The 24,037-nt window shown below is 40.4% G+C and overlaps 1 protein-coding gene across 2 annotated transcripts in view; it reads right to left on the bottom strand.

Moving 5' to 3' along the window:
- Positions 1-24,037, bottom strand: part of FSHR (follicle stimulating hormone receptor) — a 203,831-nt gene that overhangs the window by 24,853 nt on the left and 154,941 nt on the right. The window contains exons 5-6 of one of the 2 annotated variants that reach the window (XM_037806961.1): positions 6,631-6,702; positions 5,348-5,425 (exon numbers count right to left, since the gene is read on the bottom strand). In XM_037806961.1, the coding sequence (XP_037662889.1) occupies positions 5,348-5,425; positions 6,631-6,702 (150 nt within the window). The remainder of the gene's footprint in view (positions 1-5,347; positions 5,426-6,630; positions 6,703-24,037) is intronic. The other variant, XM_037806962.1, reaches the window with a different exon arrangement.

The following is a 24,037-nucleotide window of genomic DNA, read 5'->3' as shown; positions in this document are numbered from 1 at the left end:
CTGAACCGTATAATGAAAACATAGGATGTACATAAGGTAGAAATTGAAAGTTCAAAAAACCAACTGGCGGAATCTATGGAAATGAAAGGCACAGCACAAGAGATGAAAGACACAATGGAGACATCCAACAGCAGATCTCAAGAGGCAGAAGAAAACACTCAGGAATTGGAGAACAAGACACCTGAAAGCCTACATACCAAAGAACAGATAGAGAAAAGAATGGAAAAATACGAGCAACGTCTCCAGGAACTTAAAGAGAAAATGAAAAGCAAGAATTTACGTGTCATTGGTGTCCCAGAAGGAGAAGAGAAGGGAAAAGGGGCAGAAGCAATAATAGAGGAAATAATCAATGCAAATTTCCCATCTCTTATGAAAGACGTAAAATTACGGATCCAAGAAGCACAGCGTACCCCAAACAGAATAGATCTGAATAGGCCAACACCAAGACACTTACTAATCAGATTATCAAACATCAAAGATAAAGAGAGAATCCTGAAAGCAGCAAGAGAAAAGCAATCTATCACTTACAAAAGAAGCTTGATAAGACTATGTGTGGATTTCTCAATAGAAACCAGGGAGGCAAGAAGGAAGTGGGGTGATATATTTAAGATACTGAAAGAGAAAAACCACTGACCAAGAATCCTACGTGCGGAAAAACTATCCTTCAGATATGAGGGAAAGCTTAAAATATTCTCTGATAAACAGACAATGACAGAGTTTGTGAACAAGATACCTGCTCTACAGGAAACACTAAAGGAAGCACTGCAAACAGAAAGGAAAAGACAGGAATGAGAGGTTTGGAAAACAATTTTGGGAGATAGTAGCACAGCAATGTAAGTGCACTGAACAAAGATGACTTTGAATATGGTTGAAAGAGGAAGGCTGGGATAATGTGGGGCACCAGAACAAAAGACAAACGATAGAGACTGGGACTGTATAAGTCAGGGAAACCTAGGGTGCTCAATGATTGTAATAAAAGGTACAAATATGTTTTTCCATGAGGTAAAACAAGTGAATGTCAACATTGCAAGGTGTTAAAAATAGGGTGGGATTGGGGGGAAAATATAATCAATGCAAACTAGAGACTATAATTAACAGAAACATTGTATTATGCTTAATATAACAAAGGCAATATACCAAAGCTAAATGCATATGGGGGGGGAGCATAGGGGAAGGGTATGGGACTCTTGACTTGGGTGATATTGTCTGACTCTTTATTCTACTTTAGTTTAATGTTATCTTTCCTTTTGTTGCCTTCCAACTATCAAGTTTTTTTGTTTGTTTGTTTTTCCCTCTTTCTCTTGCCTTTTTCTTTTGCCTCTCTGCCTTCTTTGACTCTTCCTCCATCTTTGTGGAAGAAATGTCCTCATGTAGAGAGTGGCGATGGTGCTCAATACATAAATACGTGACTATGCCAGGAACCAATGATTGTTTACTTAGGATGGAATATGTAGTGTTCGAACAAAAACATCTTAAAAGAAATGGGTTGATGAAGAAACCTTGAGGGCACTATATTGAGTAAAATAAGACAGACACATAAAGGGAAATATTGCAGGGTCTCACTGATATGAACTAATTATAATATGTAAACTCATAGACATGAAATATAAGTTACCAGGATACAGAATGAGGCTAAAGAATGGGGAGAGGTTGCTTATTATGAGCAGAATGTTCAACTAGGGTGAACTTAAATATTTGCAAATGGACGGGTGATGGTAGCATGTAATGAGAATAACTAACAGTGTTAAAAGGTGTGTGAATTTCGTGGAAAGGCTAAGCTCAGAGTTATGCATGTCACCAGAAGAAAAGTTGGAGGTTAAAAGATGGGAATGTATACAACAGTGAATCTTGTGGTGGACAATGTCCGTGATTAACTATACAAATATTAGAAATCTCTCTCATGAACTAGAACAAATGTATGTCACTATAACTAGAAGTTAATAATAGAGAGGGATATAGGGAAAAAATACATACCTATTGCAAACTATATACTACAGTTAGTAGTATTTTAACATTCTTTCATCAACAGTAACAAATGTACTATACCAAAACTATGAATCAATAAGGGGGGGGGAGCGGCGGTTAGGGGTATGGGAGGATGTGAGTTTCCTTTTTTTTGTCTGTTGCTTTTCTGGAGTAGTGAAAATGTTCTAAAAATTGAAAAAAAAATAATGATGGATGCACAGCTGTATGGTGGTGCTGTGGGCAATTGATTGTACACTTTGGATCTTTGGATAGTTGTATGGTATCTGAGCAGTCTCAGTAAAAAAATATATATATATATATAATAGATTGGACTGATGAATGCACAACTATATGATGGTACTGTGAACAGCTGATTGTACACCATGGATGATTGTATGGTATACGAATATATCTCAGTAAAAATGAATTAAAAAAAAAAAAAGAAAACTATCCTCTCCTGGGAAGTATTTTCCTAAATTCTGGAGAATCAAATAGCCCATGAACAGAAATCAGTGAAAAGTGGATGGGGTCTGCACATTTCTTTTGTATGTCTGGCTTTGCAAGGCTACCCCAGCAGTTTTTATTTCCTCAAGGATTTTGCCGCCAGGTGGGAGAGTTGAGTCTAGGTAGATCAGGATGCCTTTCCTAAGTCTTATGGGCAAAAACGATATGTCATTGTGCAAGCTGTGAGAATGATATTAGCATACTTCCTCTTAATTACATATTTTCCATAAAAATGAATATTTTATTATTAATAAATTTATCACATTATAACATTATTTTAAAATAAATATGTTTAAAAATGACATGTACATTTAGATCAAGATTTAAAGAAACACAACCAACCAGGTACAGCAGATTACATTTATCACTGAGCTTCTCCCTCCATGATGTAACCCAGAAATCATTTTACTGTTGCCTTCATTTTACAACCCGGGAGGCCAGTGCTACTCAAATACCCACTATTTCCCAAAAGCAACCTGTATATTTTATACCATCATGACTTTGTTTATTCTGTTCCCTCTGCTTGCCCTCTGCCAATTCTCTGGCTAAACCCCACTCATCTTTTAAAGCCCATCTTAAACACAACCTCCTTTTCTCAGCCTCCCTTTAACCCTCACACTGCAGGCCAGTCAGAATATATTCTTTCTTATTTACTCTTAGAATAATTGCTTACTCTTTTGTTTTGCATACATTTCATTCTGCTTGCATTTTTATTAGTTTATTTGTTCTACTTTCCCTTTCTTTTATCCTTCCCATACCACCATCACCTCATTTCAACAGCCGCCTCAGGTACACATTACAAGGATCATGAGCTTTTTGAGGGAAAGGAAAAGGCATCACCTATAATCTTTTTCCTGATGCTATGTGCTTTCAATACATGCCTTTGCTTCTATTTTATTTTTGCCTTCACATATCCAATTCCTTTGCTAGTCTGTTTTCAAAGCTTTCATTGTTCTAACTAATTAATTTACACAAAATACCTTAGCTTTACTCATCAAAGTGTTTCTCATCTATGTCTACTATTTTGTCTTCTCTATCACTCCCTTTTTTTGAAAAGCTGGACCTCTGAATCATAATGCTTTGAAAAGGGCTGAAATTATTTCTAGGCTGGAAGGAACTTACCTTTTGGACATACTATTAAGTTTTAAAAAACACATACTGGTATATATATTTTTAAAACACAATACTTTATAAAATAGATAAAATACTTTCCTTACAGATGTAATTGCGATTACTAGGCCCCCAAATGTTATTCTGTGTCTCTGACTTTCCTGATCTCACAGACACTTGGGTAGCCTGTAGTCCTCTATTCCTGGCTGTCCTGGGGAGGGTAAACTGCCCTGTTGGCTACTGGCGCAAAAGATTAGAAAGTAGTTTATTAACGACACAGAGTGTACTGTAAAACTTTCCTGAAAGTCAGAGGGAGTAACTCTAGCTCATTAAAAAAGTGATTGTTCCAAGAAAATGAGACGTCATCTTATGCTCTCCTTGGGCTGGAACAGGAGCTGGCTGGCATGGTTGTGAGAGAATAGCCATATCTTCCTGATTCTGCCTCCTTCCCAGTCTTTTTCTATGGGCAACAGAAGCCTTGCCAGGCAATAACTAGTTCTGTTGATGCATGAGTTATTCTGTCTTTGGAACAGATGTTGCATCACAGGAGACTATCATTCAAAGAGCAATTTTATACCACATTTTATTTATCCACTCATCTGTTGAAGGACATTTGGGTTGTTTCCATCTCTTGGCAATTGTGAATAATGCTGCTATGAACATTGGCGTGCAGATATCTGTTCGTGTCACTGCTTTCCGATCTTCCGGGTATATACCGAGGAGTGCAATCGCTGGATCGAATGGTAGCTCTATATCTAGTTTTCTAAGGAACTGCCAGACTGACTTCCAGAGTGGCTGAACCATTATACAGTCCCACCAACAATGAATAAGAGTTCCAATTTCTCCACATCCCCTCCAGCATTTGTAGTTTCCTGTTTGTTTAATGGCAGCCATTCTAACCGGTGTTAGATGGTATCTCATTGTGGTCTTAATTTGCATCTCTCTAATAGCTAGTGAAGCTGAACATTTTTTCATGTGTTTCTTGGTCATTTGTATTTCCTCTTCAGAGAACTGTCTTTTCATATCTTTTGCCCATTTTATAATTGGGCTGTCTGTACTATTGTCATTGAGTTGTAGGATTTCTTTGTATATGCAAGATATCAGTCTTTTGTCAGATACATGGTTTCCAAAAATTTTTTCCCATTGAGTTGGCTGCCTCTTTACCTTTTTGAGAAATTCCTTTGAGGTGCAGAAACTTCTAAGCTTGAGGAGTTCCCATTTATCTATTTTCTCTTTTGTTGCTTGTGCTTTGGGTGTAAAGTCTAGGAAGTGGCCTCCTAATACAAGGTCTTGAAGATGTTTTCCTACATTATCTTCTAGGAGTTTAATGGTACTTTCTTTTATATTGAGATCTTTGGTCCATTTTGAGTTAATTTTTGTGTAGGGGGTGAGGTAGGGGTCCTCTTTCATTCTTTTGGATATGGATATCCAACTCTCCCAGCCCCATTTGTTGAAAAGACCATTATGGCTCAGTTCGGTGACTTTGGGGGCCTTATCAAAGATCAGTCGGCCATAGATCTGAGGGTTCAAAGAGCAATTTTAAATACTTGAATCGCACCACAGAATCATAAATTATTAACATGACTCCATGTTGCGATTCTGAAATGTAAAGATGGGAAATGAGAGGAGAGAAAAACAGAACCAGAGAGTGATTTAAATGGTGAAATGCCAAAGTTACCGAAACAAAAAAGGATCATTCAATTATGAGAACAAGATCATTAAATGAAAACTCAAATGTTACTAGGTTGGATTTTTTTTCCTTACTTACAGAATTATACTTTCGAAACTCAGTCCCATGAAAGAATTTCTTTCAACGGCATGGATGTTTATGTTATCTTGAATGTCTCTAGAAAAAAGTACAGACAAATTAGATATTTATGTCAGCCTCACCATTTAGCCTTCCCGCATTTAGATTACTTGGCATGATGTGGTCCTTAGCTGAGGTAATGTTTTAATACAATGATTATTCTGAAAGCTGATGAGCTCAACATTTCAGAAACAATGGCTTCTAATTAATCTCTAGTATATCAGTTTTCCTTGAAAATGGAATTGCAGACATGCAGTGTGTTTTCTCTCTGAAGGCTTCTTAGCTAATCCCACAGTATAAAGGTTCTCTCTAACATATTACTTTAATATCCTTGCCTGTACCCTTGGTGTCTGCTTAATGTGACAAAGACACTTGAGTCAACCTTTTACCCCATGCCAAATATCTCTACTTTCCTTAGTTGGGTCTTCATTTTCCTCCTATCCCTATACCCTTCTTAAAACTAGTTTTCTTCCTTCCTTGGGTCCCAAAACAATTTTATCATTAATGTTTTTTTTTTTTCTTTCTGAATGAAAGAATGGAGAAAGTCTTATTTTTCTGTTTGTCTTCCTCATCTTCCCTTCAAGTTTCCTTGTCAGGTGTGACCCAACATCTAACTAGAGAAGTTCTCTGATCAAAACAATTTGAGAAATTTAGGGAAGAGTCTCTGCCTTTCTCTTTCTCTCCTCCCTCCCTCTCTAGCTCCTTATACCCCTTCCCCACTCTTTTTTTGGTTCTGTCCAGATTCCTACACTTTCACCATTGAAAATAAACTTGCTGTTACACATTGTCCTTCTCCTCCTCCTTCAAAATACAGATACCTTGGAAAAAGACAAATACATCATATCACAACACTTCAGTGTGAATTAGTTTGTCATATATTTCCTTTATGTCTCAGGCAGCATGAAAGTTCTGGAAGGAAGAGGAGACAATGGTAGAAGACAGGTGGGTTGCAAAGGGGCAGCTATATAAAGCATCAAATATTGAAAAATTCTGATGTTGTCACAAGCTGGCTCCATTGACAACATTCTTATTGAGGAGACTGTTGACTGCTCTAACCGGAGATTAGCTGCCTGCAAGTAAAACCAAGGATGCTTGCCACTTACCTCCCTATATCTGCTCACCTGCTACCCAGAGCAACACATTTGAAGGACAGGGACTACACAGTGCATATCAGAGGCCGAAAGGCTGTTGGGAAAAAGAGTTACTGAGTACAGAGTTGGTAACCACTCAATAAAGAAACTTACAGTAGAACCTTTTGGAGAGATTGAATCTTGTGAACAGCTGGCAAGTGCTTAATACCTGTGTTGGATATTAACCTACAGAGAGAGACAAAATGAGAGTGAGGAGAAAAAATGAAGCTGGCTATTTTAACAATTGTTAGAGTATGATCTTTCCAAAATCAAAATATCAACTTTGAGCTATCAGAAAAGCCTACCAGAAAATCCCATAATACATGTGAACATGTTTATGATTTCTATTTTAAGGTTCCAGCCAGGGCCTAGTAAGCATTGATTCCTTAGAGAAAAGAAACTTATACTTCAAGCATAGTGGGGCTAGTATGCCACAATGCACTTATGTTCAAAGAAGAAAATAAGATACCATGATGCAAAAACTACTTAGACGTAGAAAATAGAATTTCCCTCTATTTATGTCCTATTTCCAGCCTCCTAATTCTCTTTGAAGAACTGCCCCTTCCCCACTCCAACTGATTCTGCTGGGAGTCAAGCATGAGATCCCATGCCCTTTGATTCCAGGGTGCACATGTGACCTAAGCTGGGTCATTCTGACTTTCTCCTAAGAACTGATTGGAGGTTGGTTAGAGCTGAGTCTTTGGGTGCCATCAACCTTAAGAGATGGTCCATACTTCCAGAGCTATCCTGGATATCTCCCAATCCTGCTTGTCTTGACCTGGCTTCCCCAGGAGGGAGAACCTGAAATGAATGAGTTAGAGGGTTGGGACAAGGAGAGTGAAACAAGGGAGGAGGAAAGCTAATCAATACAAGGATGAGTTATTAAGTTGACCATCTCTACTGGTGACAAGTCCTTAATCCCAAGGACTTGTCTGAGGAGATTTATAAAATGAACCTCAGAACTGTTGGTCTGGGGCTATTAGGTAGAAGCATTTCTCCATAGACTTCCATTTCCTATTGGTCAAAGTTGTCCTCACAGTTTAACTCTTCTGGGCTGCACATTTGTGAGGGCCCAGTGAGTATCTGCTGGGCCTCTTATACAGTGGAGATAGAGAAGCCCCAGGGCAGGAAGTGAGAGTTGGATGAGGACCGGCTAAGCATTGTCCACTTGCACCTGCATTAGTTTGGTTGAAATATGTGTGGACCTGGCTGCCGCAGCAATAAAAATATTTCCAAGTGGCACATGAGACATACCTAACACACCAGTCTTCGGCATTTCCCTCACTCCTGTGTGTTGCTAAGAATCTTTCCATTATCTCCCCACTCCTATCTCCCTTTTCTGTGTCACTTGCCTAAACCAGAGTTGGTTTTAGGTTGCTTGCAACCTAAAGAAGCCTCACTGATACACCCATCATTATGAAGGACCATGAGTCTTTTGGGGTTTATGACTCTGGAGTAGATTTTGGTGTCTTGTCCTCTGCTTTTATATTCAGAGTCAGTGAATCCTGCCTATAGGCTCTCAGATGTTTTGTTCCCTCTTGGTCCCAATGATGCAATATATGCTCCATCTTGGTCAATTCTTTTGTCTACTTCATTAGCTCTATTTTTATTTTTATTTGGGGGGGGGGAGGATTTGTTGTGTTGTTTTTTCACTTAAAATTTACACATAAAAAAATTAACTTTGGTATAGAGGTCTATGGGTTAAGATAAATGCATATCGTTGAGTAACTACCACCATAATCAAGATACTGAATAGTTCTGTCCTTCTCCCAAATTCCCTTGTACTGCACTCTGGTAGTTCACCTCTTCCTCTCTCTTCTATCCCTAGCAACTACTGATCTGTTTTCTGTTCCTATAATTTTGCCTTTCCCTGAATGTCATATATGTGGAAACATACAGCATGCAACTTTTTGAGTCTGGCTTCTTTTGCTAAGCATAATGCATTTAACATCATTTCATGTTGTGTGTATCACTAGCTCATTCCTTTTTATTGCTGAGTAGTATTCCATTTTATGGAAGTACCACAGTTTGTTTATCCAATCAACAGTTGAAGGACATCTGGGTTGTTTCCAGGTTTTGTGATTATAAGAAAAAGCCTGCTTTAATAATTTGTGCACAGGTTTTTGGTTTTGTGTGTGTGTGTGTGTGTGTGTGTGTGTGCGCGTGTATATGTTTCTGTGAACATAAGTTTTTATTTCTCTTAGATAAATATTGAGGAGAAAGATTGTTGGGTTATATGGTATTGTATGTTTACCTGTATAAGAAATGCCAAAAATATATTTTCCAAAGTGGCTGTACCATTTCGCATTCCCACAAGCAATTTAAGATCATTTCAGTTGTTCTGAATCCTTTGGTTATTTTAAAAAATATATTCTTTGAATATAAAAGTAAAACATTTATTATGGAACTTGTGGAAAAATATTGCAAACATCTCCAGAAGAAAATAAAAATCACCTATTGTTTCACTACCCAGTGCCAGCTTCTGTTAACCTTTGGAGTTTGAAGCATCTACCAAAACAAATAGCTTGTACATTTGCTCTCCATAACCTCTGATATTCTACTCATTCTCAACAGAAACACTGCTATAACCTTAAATACCCACTAGCCTGACACAATTCTATCCCACATTTGCTATTTAATCATATCTAGCCTTCTATTATTTTTAGATATCTTCCCATGTGTCTATGTTGTATCCCTTAATAAGATATCAAAGCAGGGGGCATATTTAATACTCTCTGACAATCCCATGCCACTGTGTGAAGGTTTGGAATGCAAAATATGCTCATAAAATAACTGGTTGGATGGTTCTAAAATTTTTCTTGCTCTTGTTGCCAAGAATGTCTCAAAACCCTTTTTTAGTTAATTTACTTGAAGGGTATCACTGCTAACTGGGGTAAATAGTCCTAAACAGTGGCAGGGAGGTCTGGAGTCCAGTAATCAGGAGAACATTCATGCTAAGTCTGGCACCAAAAAGACACAAGCCATTTCATCTCTCCAGAATGGACAGGATGCAGACTGCGTGAACATCAAGGTAGACATTATATCAGACACCTGGTATGCCCTGCCACAAATCCTCTTGGTTCATCATTTACTCCAGCTGTTACCATGGCAACCAGCTGCATACCAATTTAACTTGTCAGACACTTGCCTTATCTGCATCCAGTGTCTCTCATTTTCTGTCCTGGGCTTCTCTCTCACCTTTGAGCGGGGACACCTGTAAGAACAGGCTCCACCATTCTGAAGCATTTCCAAATCTGGAAGCATGAGGGAGTTAACACCCCACTGGGCAACTCTTGAATAGTGGTGAACTCCCCTATTCCAATCCTTGGGGAACAATTCTGAGCTATATTTTGCCTGACACTTTAGAAGAGCTCTAGCACAATAGAGCCCCAATTTCCTGGTGACAATCAGCTTGAAAATACTTCCTTGATTTGACTTTCCTGTTTTCTCTCTTCCTAGACAAAAATTTTCCTTTGGGTTTGGATGCAAAAAATAAACTAATTGCATGCAAGTCCTTGCTTAGACATTTCTTGGAGAACCTAGACTAGGACAGATGCCAATTTGAACTGAATTTCACATTTTACATGGACTCATTGATGGTTGCTGTCTGCCTAGCCCCAGCCGTTTTCTCTTCCTTTTTCCACAGCCACATTTCTGGGAAGAGTTGTCTGCACATGGCATATTAATTTTCTCATATCCTATTCATCTTCAACCTGCTGCGATCCGATTTCCTCCCACACCTCTCCACTAAAATTGCTTTTATCATGTCAAAAACCCATCTACCTGCTAACCACCAAATCTAATGAACACTTTTAATTTTAATTCTCATTTTATTAGAACTTTCAGGAACATTCAGTACTGTTTGCCTGTCTCTCTGTCTTCTATTGGTTTCTGTCATATTGTACTCTTCTGGTTTTTTCCCTCCTCTTTTGTTACTCCCTTTGGCTTTCTTTGTTGACTCCCCCTCCTCTACCTGTACCCTGGGCCTTTTTTCTCTATAATCTTGACATGTCTATCCCATGACTTACGATACCATTAATATGCTGACACCTCCCAGGTTTGTATTTACCTTCTAAGCTCTAATCTTACATCTCTAATTAAAGCTTACCTGACACATCCTTCTGGATGTCTCATTGGCACAGCAAATTAGACTTTTCCCAGCACTACCACCTCCATCAAACTGCTCCTCCTCAATTCTTCCCCATGAATAGCACCATCATCAATTGTTTGCTAGAAATGTGATAGTCATCCTTGAATTCTTCTCCCTCACCCTCCAATATCCAGTCTGCCTCAAAGTCCTCTTTGAGTCCATTTCCAAAATATTTGATTCTACCCAGTTTCTCCCATCTCCACTGACACTATTCTACAATAAGGCACTGTCATTTTTCCTCTGGATTTCTGCAGTACTCTAAGTGTCCTCTATGCATTTAATCTTGCCCTCTTCCAATCAGTTCTCCAGACAGCACACAGAGCATTCTTTTTTAAAAATGTAAATCAGATTGTTTTACTTCTCTGCTTTCAATGCTTTAGTTCTTTCCCATAGTGCTCAGAGAATATTTATACTCCTCACTGCCTGTTCTTCCACCATCATGTCATCCCATTCCCTCAGTGCACTTCACCCCCAGTGGCTTTCGCTTCCTCTCTCAGAAACACTACATTCTTTCTTGCCTCCCGGCATTTGCACGTGCTCCACCTGGAAGTCTCACCTTCCAATTCTCATCTGGCCAACTTCTGCTCATCCTTCAGGGTTCAATTACAAATGTCATTTCTTTAGAAAGGAGCTCCCTGACTACAAATCTAAATTAGGGCCCCCGATTTATTCCCAGTAACCATAGCCTTTCTAGCACTTTTCCATTTTAGCACTCATCAAAATTCAGAACTATACATCATTTTGCATTGATTTATTCAAGGTCTGTCTCTTCAAACAGACTGTGAATGCTATAAAGGTAGAATCTTGTTTTTCCTAAAAAACCAACATTGGTACAGTGTTTGGCACATAATATATGCTTGGTGTTTATTAAACTCTTTATGGTAGCGATGTGTTTGTTATGTGCTGTCAAGAGGTGAACATATAAGGAGTTGTTCATCACACCTAACTGATTTGACATTATATGGGTAGCAAGCTGGCCATGTTGTGTAGTGAATCAGTAAGAATTTTATGTACTTGGGAAGGGAATAATTCATGATTGCTCAGTAAGAATGGTACAAGTACATTTTTTAATACCAATGTCATAAGCTTCCATAATGACTCTACTTATGGGATATCTATAGATATCTATGGATGTGCATTGAAATCTTTGGTATTTTTAGAAAAGCAAACACACTGCAAAAATGGTTAAAATTATTTCAGTAGTGCTGAGTTTAAGACACTTCAAAAGATCTAGTGACCATCTAGTGAGATGGATTATTGGTGATAATTCTGTAGCTAAAACTCTATATAACCCCAAGATAACTCAGGAAATGGAGTTTGGATGAACACTTAGTTTTCAATTCATTTTTCCCCTTTGATCAATAAATTCATGTCTGATGGAGGCTGGAAGTGGGTAATCAACTAGATGCTCTATGTCTCAATGGGTTTCCTTTGGTCAAATAACTGTTTGCTGCAAAATTATTTTGATTCACTCAAATGGGGTTTATCTTCAAATACAGGCAAAGGCCTGAGGGTAAAATGTCAGCAAATTTAAGTTCTGCAAATGGATGCTTTAAAGAAAGGTAACTGGCTCACATTTCTCCCCTCCCAACAGCCAGCTTCGCATTCTGAGCTGGTGTTAACACCTGTCATGCCTGACTCCCTAGTCTTCAGGTTGCAATAATGAAAGCGGGCACTTCCCCGGTCAGGATGAACCAAGTGGAGTCCCTGCAACTGCCGGGAACGGTTAATGTCTTTCCCGCTATGTCTTCCCACCTGAAAGGATGATACACTTGCCTTTCTTTAGCAGGTGACCCTGCAGTGCTAAGGTTCATTGTCAGAAACATCATTAGTGCTTTCATCACCCTTCAGTAGTGCTGGTGGGTCCTTGTTTTTTTGTAAGGTAACAGTTGTGTGTGTTGCGCTGGTTTAAATGTTTTCCTTCAAATACAACCTCCCCCCATTCAAGAGAGGAAGCCAAAAGCAGTGCACTGTCTCAGGGAGTCTGCAGGTGAATTGAGGAAACCAAGACTAGTATAGATGAAACATGCAGAGAATGACCTAGCGCTAAACTGTATTCTATTGACTGTGAGTATCTTAAATGTTCAGAGAAAGGGAGAGTAATGTGGGCTAGAGTAGCCAGGGAGGACTTCTTGTAGAAAAGTTGCAAACCAGGTATCTCAGGGAATGTTAAGCCTTCTGGCCTGAACTAAGAGAAGTGAGTGTGTCTAGTTGGACCACGGAAGGGATATGGGAAGGTGGGGAGAAGAGACAGAACTGAATATGGGGGAGGAGGCAATATCTCAAGAAGTAAAGCCAAGTAGAGAAGTGTGGACTTGATGGGAATCAGAAGGGAAAGCAAGATGCAGGGGCTCCCTGAGCAGAAATGGCCCATGTTCTCATCAGCCCATCGCTTCATGATTTCCTGGTGATGATCAGGTTAAGCCAGTGGATGAGTACCAACAGTGAATACTCAACTCACTGGACTGAGGAGAATAAAATAATTAAGGCGGAAGGACAAGACATTCCTCTCCCTCACACATGCCAACTAAGAATATAATTCTGTCTCTCTATTCCACCCCAAATCCATGTTGGCAGAGAATGATCAATTCTGAGACTGTATGAACCAGTTCTCTTTATGTCTGCCTCAGTTCAAACTAAAAGTTCATGCCATGGTTTGAATGGCCCATTGAGATGCATTAGTTAAATTTTATTTAGGGAGAGGATGCTGTTAGTGGTCTGTCCAGTTTAGGTGTCTGTCATTTTTGCCAAAGCATATTTGCTAGTAGCCAAGGCTCAGGGTTTAAGCTCCTTTCTCTAATTTCTAATGGGTTTCCAATGATACAGAATTAATTTGCTTGCACTTCAGCCATTTTTTTTTTTTTTTTTTTACATTTAAAGTACGTTTTTTTTTTTTAGTCTCCTAGATGAAGTTGACTCATTTCTCCACTCCACTTTGGGAGAAATTAGGCCAATGATGAAAAAGAAGAGATAGAGTAGATTATGTCTAGTTACATATATGAAAAGACCCCTTACTTTATGAAACTCACTGATATTGAGGTTTTCATTAACTACAGATCCTCATTAAGGTTTTCATTAACTACAGATCCTCATTAACTGAGGATTTGCATCTCCACATACACCATTATAAAGGGTGTGAACTTGCCTTCTGAATCATTAAATAAAGATTTGGCAAGGTATAGAAACAGATTTTTGGAGCTAGATGGGAGAGTATGTAGGAAGCTGTAATACAATGAAAAGATGCTGGATTTAAGTGCCTACCTCTTACTAGCTGGATGACACAGAGCAGATCACATACCTTGTCAGAAACTCAGTTTCTCTCTCTGTAAAATGTTTTTTAGGTTAAGAATTACATGAGACAATAGTGAGAGCCTTCCAATCTGGGATTATTTAACTCTACTATTCAGTTCAAATTTGCCTCAGTTGCCGTGGATACCAGACTCCTTAACAATCAGAACAGATTTAATGAACCCAAGGACAGCATTTTGAAGAGCTCAGCCTCAACCACCTGGCTGCGGATTCTGTTTTGACCTAGTATCTTGGTTTAGCAATGGGATGCTGGCTATATGCTGTGACATGGAGGATAGCAGAGTTTCAAAAGTAACAGTTCTGGCACCAGAGGATCTGGGTTCAAATCCTGAAGGTAACCACTTTTTAGATATGTGGCCTTAAGAGGTTAGTTTAAGTCTCTAGGACTTGGGTCCTTCATCATTAACCCAGGGAAATGGTAAGATTTCCCTCATAGCAAACTGAGATAATGCTCATAAAATACTTAGCACGATGCCTAGGCACTGTAATTCTCTTGTCATGTTCCAGCCTTGGGTTCCAGTTATCATAAATGAAACCCTTCCTGGTTTCCTGGTTCTGCTAGGACCTGGGCCATGTCTTGCTTTCTCCCAGTTCTCTTGGGTACTGAAATGCTGCTTCCTTGTCCAGGCCCCTGTTGTCTTCTGTGGGACCTTCATGATCCCTAAGTAGGTCGGTCTGTTATCTGCTGCCCAGTGTTCCTTGTGCCCTGTTGCAACCTCTGGAAGTTAGCGCAGAACTTTCCAGATTCCTTCTGCCCCTTTCTCTAATTTCCTCCTGTTTCCTGCTGATAAAACCTGCCTGGATCACCCTTCTCTCCTGTCTGAGACTGTTTAGTCTCTGGGTCCTGACCTTTTCTAGTCTGGACCATCTTATCACCTAGAGGTTGGTCACCTCATGGAAAATTATTGGAAAGTGTTGACAAAATTAAAGATGACTTATGCATTGTTTACAAGAAGACGAGTGATCCAAATTTGTTGACTTTTTATCTTATGGCAAGTGCCTGTAGAACTAACACTACAAAGCAGATATTTTCAAATTAGATGCATTTAATTTGAATCTTTAATGGAAAGGCAATGTATCAGTAACAAGAGGGAATGCAAATGCATTTGAAAGAAACTTATGCTATGAAGAGAACATTTCAAAAAAAAAAACTGTTTGGAAATGGTTAATTTATTGCTGAAAATGCTGCATGTCATCATTTATGAAAACTCTCATATTGCATATTTTAAAAACAGGGAAATACAATTTTCTAAGTTGTTTAAGTCTTTTCACTGGGTTTTGAACACTTTCATTAAAAATAGAAAAATGCAACATCGTTCAGGTAGGTTGTAAGAACATCTGATTAATATTAGGGAAGAACATTTACTAGTGGAATTTCAAAAAAATATTTGCATAAAAGACGTATAGGATTGAACACTAAGTATGACAGCTTGGGGAGTGCATCTCTGTGGTTCTTCCTGCCTATTTTTGTGAAGTTTTGTTTGACAGCCCTTCAAATCTAGTATTGAAATGAGCTTTGAATTGCTTTAAGCAGTGTTAAATTAAGGGTTAAAAGGTAATGAAGCACATCCTATGACTCTGCTTTCTCTAAAATATATTAATAATATATTTAGCGAGAGCAAAATAGGTTTTTAGTGCCACTTAAAATAGTATATAATAAAACAAGATGAAGATGCAAAAGTACAAAAGCATGTATATATTTCATCCTTTAAAATATTATTTTTGCATGTTTTGTAGTGCACACAATTAGTACTAGAGTAGCATCTGTATCTATTTTATTAATAAATAAATTTATTTTGTCACTTATGCTCAAATGGTTTTCCTAATGATGTGAAGAACCAAGACCATACTGTCCGTGCTTGGGGTATTTTGCTTGGGAAGAGAAGCCTACAATTCTGAAGGGCCGCCAGGTGGAAATGGTAATAGATTTGTTTTGTGCTGCTGGGAAAGCAGGTATAGGATTAATAATAATAATGGTCAACATTTATTGAACACTTCCTATATACCAGGCACCACACCAAGCACTTAACATTGATTATTTTATTTATTCCTCTCCACTACATTGGTAGACAGGCATCATTACCATCCTCATGTGAGAGTTGAGGAGGCTCAGGCTGAGAGAGGTTGATAATTTTTTCAAAGCCACATGCAAGGAAGGGCAGAACTGGTGGTTGCACCCAGATCTTTTTCTGCCTCTACAGTTTGTGCTCTTGCCATTATCTGACTTACCATAGCAACTGATTCCAGTTCATGATGGGAGTTGCTCAACAGAGGGATGTGTTGTACCATGTGTTTGCTACCTCTGGAAATGTGCCCAAGTAACTGTTCAAAATGGTTTCTTTGACCTCTTAAATGTCTTGCAACTTAGAAACTTTCAGTGTTTCTCTACAATCACTACATCCACAGGATGTTTATACTCTGTTTACAAATGAAAGGCTACAATGGGCCCAATAAGTTTGGAAAATGCTGGGTTAATAAAGCTAAGCAGTGTCTTTCCCACATGCTTCTCAGTCTTTACCATATAATATTCATTATAAATGCCCAAGAGAAGGAAAAAGTATGCAGGCTTTTCCCAAACCTGTTTAGTCTTGGACTTCCTCTTTTTCGTAAAACATTTCCTGACTTTGGTGTTTCGTAGTTCAACCTGGGAACATTTATGTCTTAGTTTGCCAGGCCGCTATGATAAATACAACACAATGGGTTGGCTTAAACAATAGAAATTTATTGGCTTGTGGTTTTGAGGCTAGAAGTCCAGTACCTAGATATCAGCAAAGCTTGTTTTCTCCCTGAAGACTGTGGCATTCTGGTGTTGGCTTGCTGGCAATCTTCGGGGTTCCTTGGCTTTCCCCTCACATGGCAATGCCCTCACTTTTCTTTTCTGGGTTACTGCTGACTTCCTCCTACATCCTGTGACCTTCTTCTTGGGAGGCCTCCAGTAATTCCAATTAAGTCCCACCCTCATTCAGTTGGGCCCCATCTTAACTAAAAATAGCATCTTTAAGAGGTCCTATTTACAATGGGTTCACCCCAACTGGAGCGCAGACCAAGATTAAGGACAAGCTTTCTCTGGAGTACACAGAACCTTATTTATGCTAATTTTGTTTATTGTATGCTAATTCTCTGAAAGATCTTCTACTACTTAGGAAGGTGGTTGGCAAACTCTCTTAGGTAGAGTATTCTATAGTCAGCACCCTCCATCCTTCTACTATGATGTGAATCAGAAAGTCTATGGTACAGAAAATCAGAACTGCACAGATGACAGGGCAGGCTGTGTCAAGTGAACTTTTTGTGCACTTTCTATTTACAACTTCCAGCAGTCGATTAGGATGACTCCCTCTAGATTGTAACCGGGAGAGAGAGTTGGCCTAACTCATATAGAATTGTACAGAAAATCAGTCCTGGGATCAGATTCCTACTCCTAGCCCAACAATTAACCTCTACATAAACCATATTGGGGTAAGAAAGAAATCACGTTCACTAATAGAAAAGTGAATCAAAAGAAAACTGACCTGAGAAGAAATGTATAAAAGTTTGTGGCAGGTTATGTTGCATCTCTCGCTTTCTGATGTTACTTGTCCTTTCAATTTGGACCCTGGTCTAGTACACCTTTGTGGCTAGGGCAGAATGCCCATGAAACAGAATGTCAAAGTTGGAGTTTTCCCTGACACTAAGGTTGATGCTATATTCCAAAGGAAGTGTGTTACTATCAACAGAAATTACAAAGAGTTTCCTGAAAAATAGTTCTTACCCAGATAACCACATTGGGTGTAGAAAAGGTATGGAAAGTCAGATTTGGGGACAGATCTTGTGAGAAGCATTTTTGGAGACAGCTGTGCATTTGCCGTTTCTGTTCCCCCACCAATGAGAATGGTGGAGGGGCTTTTAAGAAGGCCATATGGAGAGTTTCACAGATGACCCTCCTACTGGGGGTTCATAGAAGACCAGTGTCTGACTCGTGCCTGATTGAGAAGATGGCAAAAATGGCCTATGGCAACAGACCAGGGCATGGCCATCAGAGAGGCCCCTGAACTTCTTGGTACCTATTACACAGGTCAAAATTCTAACCAGATTACTCTCCTAAGAAGAGAAGGCTGGCAAATAACCATGCCTTGTGGTCCTGTAGCATGTACGACTGACAAAGTTATTTCATATTCTCTTGTTTGCCAAGGAGCTTCTAAGTGGTCATAATATGATTCCCATTGACAGATAAGGGAGGCAAGGTTCAAAGAGGGTAAGGGACTCACCCAAATTTCTGAGCTTGAGCTACTTGCCAATTACCTTACCATATACCAGGCACCATGGTAAATGCTTTACCTATATTAAATTCATTTAAGCCTGTCTACAACCCAGTGAAGTAGGTACTATTATTAGCTCCTTTTTACAGATAAGGAAACTGAAGCTTAGGGTGTTTACATTAACTTGTCTGCTTAGAACGAGGAAGAAACAGAATCTAAACCCAAGCACTCTGACTTCCAAGCTAGTATATAACCTGCTTCCCAATGATATTCTTTCCATTGTACCACATTGGCTATGTAAGGACCTTTTAAAACCTAAAATCTTTCTGATTGCCAAGTGGCAGTCTTTTGGATGCTAATATAAGAATAACTTTAATCAAACTACCAGTTTGTGGCAAGCAGTTACTTTTAAATTACATAGGGGAGTTTTAAAACAGTTAATATTTTAAATGGTTTGCACACCCTTTCCCACAACTCATTTCTAAACTTAATTATTTAGAAAGCTCTTTCTTAGCTACACTTCACCTTAGCTGAGTAGATGATCACACATTCCAAATGGCAAACATATGAACATATTTGCCATTTGGTGTCAGTGTTATGCTCAGAACACTGAGAACCTTTATGTTGGCTTCACTCACACCCTGTGTCACCCCAAGTGTGATACGCTGGAAAGCTGGATAAACGTGGTTGGAGTTAGATATTGCTGGCTTCAATTGTCAGTTCTATCAATTACATAATCTCTGCATTTCAAATTCCTCATCTGTAAATTGGGGAAAATACCTGCTTCACTGTTTTGGAAGACTAGAAGTTTAAATGTGCTATGTGAACAAAAGAGCTAGTTCAGGGTCTGCCATATAGTAGATGTTCAACAAGTACCAATTTTCCTGTCCCTTCTGCCTCAAGATCATTTCTTAAGATTTTGTGAGCTGGGCCAATTCAGCAAGTACCTCTGAACCTCAGGTTTCCCTTCTGTAAAATAGAACCGTCAGTAAATATCTCACAGGGCTTTGGTAAGGCTAAGTGAATTAATACAAAGTGAAAGTGCTTTCTAAATTAAGGTTCTTGTTACTCAGCCCCCTTTCATCCAGCAGTGCCTTGTACAGTTAGCCATCCTTGCACTTGCCTGCTGCTTTTAACTTCCCAAGTGCTCGCACACCTCCTGATAAATCTCTTCTTGTCTCGTTTTGTCTTGTCTTGTCCCATTCCATCCCTTTCCTTTTCTTCTTGACAACAGCATTTTGAAGGGGATAGGCCCGTTCTTTTTCTCTACTTTTTACCTGAGACCCAAAAGGGTCGTTTTTCCTGCTTGCAAGTTCTCACAACCAGGACCAGGCTGAAACCTGGATCTTGTAACTCTTCCCTGAAGAGAAGAGCTTTCCCTAGTGTCTGTCTGAGTGACTGTGTCCACGTGGCTCTTGTGGTTTGGCCATGTCCACAGAGAAAGTGCTGGGTACATTTTGTGAGGGTGGCTGCCTTGTTGCTTCCTTTGCACGGCTCCCAAACATCCTGCTTTCTCTTCCCAGCACTGCTATCTCTGCATCCCAAACTTGTGAAGGCGGAGCTCACCGCCTCTCGAACTAGACATTATTTGTGGAATGTTTGCTGTGGGCGAGCTCATGATTAAACTGCAACACTACATTTCTGCAATGTCTGTGGAAGATGAAAATATTCTTCCTTAGAGCATTTGTCACTTCAATGTTAGCACTCTGTAACGCCCCAAGATATTTCTCTAAAAACAGCAGCTGCTCTGCTCTCACCATCCAAACAGAAAGGTTCAAATGCAGGCCCACATTCTCCTTAAGGGCCTACTGTGTGCAGGCCCTACACTGGATGGGGGCACGGAGATGAACTGGACAGAGTCTGTTGCTTTGGGTTGGATGTTGATGGAATCTGGTGGTGACATCTCCCTGCCCTGACCCCCCTGCACTGCTTCCCAGCCCTGAGTCAGCTGATCTAGCTGGCTGGGGTGTTCTCTATGCTGGATTCCCCCCACAGCCATACCCTTGGGGAAGACAGTGTCCCTTTTCAGTGGACAAATCAAGGGTTTGGAAGGAACTGGGCCACTCAGCTGGAACATGCCTGTTGTGAGAGCTTGTAGTCTAAGAACACATGCTGTGAAAGACAAAGCAGATGAGATGAAAGAGAGTAGCAGGGGCAAAAACTGGTTCCCTCAAGATGTATTATGGAGTAAGATGGGAACTAGATGCAGGAGAGGCCTGGATCACAGCCAGAATCCTCTAAAAGAAAAAAACACGTCACCAAACACCTCCTTTGTGCCATGTACTAGGGACACAAATGAAGAAAATATGGTCTCCACTCTGCACTAGAACAGAATCTGGTAACCAGGGTGTGGTGGTTTGAAGCTGTAGTACCCTAGAAAAACATGTGTTAAAATCTAATCCATTCCTATGGATGTGAACCCATTGTAAGTAGAACCTTTTGATAAGACTATATGAGTTAGGGCGTGACCTACCTCGTTCAGGATGGGTCTTAATCCTATTACTGGAATCCTTTATAAATGGAGTGGAGAGAGAGCAAGAGAGCATGTGTGTCATGGAAGCAAGAAGCTGAAATCAGTGAAATGCAGAAGAGAAGGGAGAGACAAGCAGATGCCATCTTGTACCTTGCCATGTGGCAAAGGAGCCAAGGATCACTGGCAGCCTGTCTACAGGAAGAAAGTGTTTCCTTGATGATGCCTTGATTTGGACATTTGCTTGGTCTCAAAACTGTAAGCTAAGAAATTCTCGTTGTTCAAGCAGAACCATTTCATGGTATTGCTTTGAGCAGCCTAGGAAATTAAAACACAGGGTTTGCCCAGGGGATGCCCCTCTTCCTCCCTAGCTCGTCTCTGTCCCCACCCACTTTCCTGCCCAGCCTCCTCTGCCTGTTCCTGCTTTCAGGGGCTGCCGCAGCCCTATGAGGTGATGGCTGATGGTTCCTGTGTTAGCGCTGATTCCTTAATACGTGGCCTTTCCCAGGGATAATGGCAACCCTAGAAGAGTCTGTATGGGCAAAAACAGCCCCTTGAACCCCAACCTGAAGGCTGCAGTGGTGGAATAAGTGGCAGCAGTTTGTTTTTTATGGAACAGGGCTTTGCCTGGTGCCCCTTCAGGTTCCATCGTCCAAGCTATCCCTCGTTCTGCCTGGGCCTGAGGCAGACTCTATCTGTGACTTGTCCCTCCCGGGCCAGCTCCAATGGCCGGTGGATGAGGTCTGTCTCCAAAACCTCACCCACACTCCCGGTGCCTCCCAGGCTCTGCTGAGGTTGTCTGTATTCATTTGTGAGGGGCTGAAGAAGCAGGGATGCTTCCTGTGACTGTCTTTTAGATCCAGGAGTTGAGCTTCTGCTGTATTTAATCTAGGCATAATTTGTGGCTGGTTTAAGTTTTTTAATGCACCCACAGGTTTTAGCATTTAAAGAGTCTGCTTGAGTCCTGGGGAAGAGAAGCCTGCTCTGGGAAATAAAACAGTCTGCAAGATGCTCGATTTTTTTTTTTTTTCTTACCTTGCAGAGGGACATTCTCCTTCCATACAAAGTCCTTCATAGCTGGGCCTGAGTATGCTGAACTCAGGACAGGCAGCAGCTGGGAGCTTTGGATTCCTGAGAATCACAGTTCAGAAACCAAGCCCTGGAGGGCTAGAAGAGATCTTAGAGGATGTAGACTACATTTTCCTCTGCTGACTCGCCTCTTGAAGCATCTTTCATGATTTCCATTTGCAGATGAAGACACTGAGATCTAAAGTGACAAATATATCCCTCTCTGGGCGATACTAGCAAAGAGGAAGAAATCAGGACTGAGGCTCACTCATCTGACTGGAGACTGGCTCCTCTCTGAACCCCCTCTCTCTGTCCCTCTATCTGATTCATGGTGATGAAAGAGACAGGACTTATTTTCAAATTAATGAGGTAAGGATATACCACCCTCACAGAAAGGCACATCCTGTGCGAATATAATTGTCCAGAATCTGCAAATGAGTGGAGCAGCTGGTTACCTATGTGCTTTTTGAGTGGCTCCTGTAGGATTTTTCTCTCCCTCTCAAAGTCCCAATGCCTGAGAGTCCATCATAATCAATTCTTGGGTTTAGCATTGTCTTCTCAGGCTCCTCTTTTAGAAATGCAAATTCCACTGGAAAAGACATATAAGGACCTGAACATACTGAAATGAATTAGTTAATCAAATACTTTTCTTAATGATGGAAAGGACTTGGGCTTCTTGCAGGGGAAAGCACACTGAATAGGGTGGCAAGATCAGTAGCACAGAAGCTTCACCATCTTCAGGATCTAGCCCTTCAGACACGAGGACGACTTTGCCCTCCTAGAGCAGACATGCTCAGGCTGCTATCACTTCCAGCACATCAAAGTTCCAGAAGGAAAATCTAGCCATATTTTCTGAGTCGAACCTGGCAGGCGAAGTTGGTGCTGCCAGACAGATCACTAATAAAAGAAGCAACTGCATAATCTCCATTGTGCCCAAATAGCCTTGTAGTCATAGCAACATCCTTAGATACTTACAACACTGACAGTCAGGGAGATGGCTAATAATTTCTTCCTAATAATTACAGCCCCTCTGGAAGATGACTGCATTCTGGCCCAGACTGAATTTTTGATGTGTGGTCTGCAGTGGGAGGTTCTTAGGGGAGGCACTGGGGAGAGGGAGGCTTTGGGGGTGATGGGAGGCAAGGGGGCCAGAATCACTGCAGTGTCTTGGATTCACTTCTGACCCAGATGTGAATGGCATGCCAGTGATTCTTTGTTTGAAATGCATCCACCATTGAATCATGCCTTTCTGTTTCCCTCTGGTGCCACCTTTGTTGTATCCCTGAACCATGGAAATTGCCTCCTAACAGGTCTTCCTTGAGTGTAGTCTGTACCCTGCTATTGGTCAATGTATAGTCCAAAGTTGTCATTGTGTAGCTCTGCTGCTCAAGAATCTTTTATAGCTTACTCTTTTCTACTACATTGGTCCTAAACTCCCCTGGTTTACTTTTTTCCCAATCTCACCCAACCCAGTCCATCCACCTCCTTACCATTGTACATCCCTCTTTTTAGTTGGGACCCAGTTCCCTCCCCTTGCCCCCACCAGCTCTATGATCCTTTCCCATTTTATGACTTTGCTCACTTCTTTCTTTCACAAGAAATTCCCTGCCTTAATTTCCTTCTTTACAAATCATATTAGTCCCTCAACTTCCAGCTAAGTTCACTGCCCCCTTCTCTCAAGAAGCCTTCCCTGACTAGTCCCGCACAAGGCACTGGGTTATTCCTCTTATCCATCAGCAGTGCCACAGCTCTGTAGATGTATCGCTATAAAGATTAAGCTCCTTGACATGAAGTGCTGTCTGGAGATGTCTAAACCATTACTGTCTCCTCTCCCTGCTTTATTTTTCTTCACAGCACTTATCACCACCTGATATTATCCAGTACTGTTGGTCTCTCTTAGAGTGTAAGCTTCACGAGGGCAGAGGTTTCGTCTTCCTCATCATTTGTTGTATATGCAACAGCTGCAACAAAGCCCTGTATGTACTATGTCCTCAGAAAATAATTGTTGAATGGTCGACTGAATGAATGAGATTTTACTGACTGACCAATTCACATCCAAAATGATGAGGGGAAAATGGGGAGGCACCAATCCTTTATACCATGTGCAACTTCTAAAAATAAGCCCTAATATGGTTCTTTCTCCAGTCACTATAGAGAGGTGAGCATGACAGAGCACCAGAAGTATCAGAGTAATCCAGTCTATAGTGACACATTCCCATCAGAAGAGCCCTATAATCTGGGACTCTAGACAAATTAGTTTATTTATACAACATGTATATAGTTTTAGTG

This window comes from Choloepus didactylus, chromosome 17 (assembly GCF_015220235.1).
Source record: "Choloepus didactylus isolate mChoDid1 chromosome 17, mChoDid1.pri, whole genome shotgun sequence".
NCBI classification, from domain to species: Eukaryota; Metazoa; Chordata; class Mammalia; order Pilosa; family Megalonychidae; genus Choloepus; species Choloepus didactylus.
Note: the sequence above shows the minus strand (reverse complement) of the source record. Positions and strands in the feature narration are given on the sequence as shown.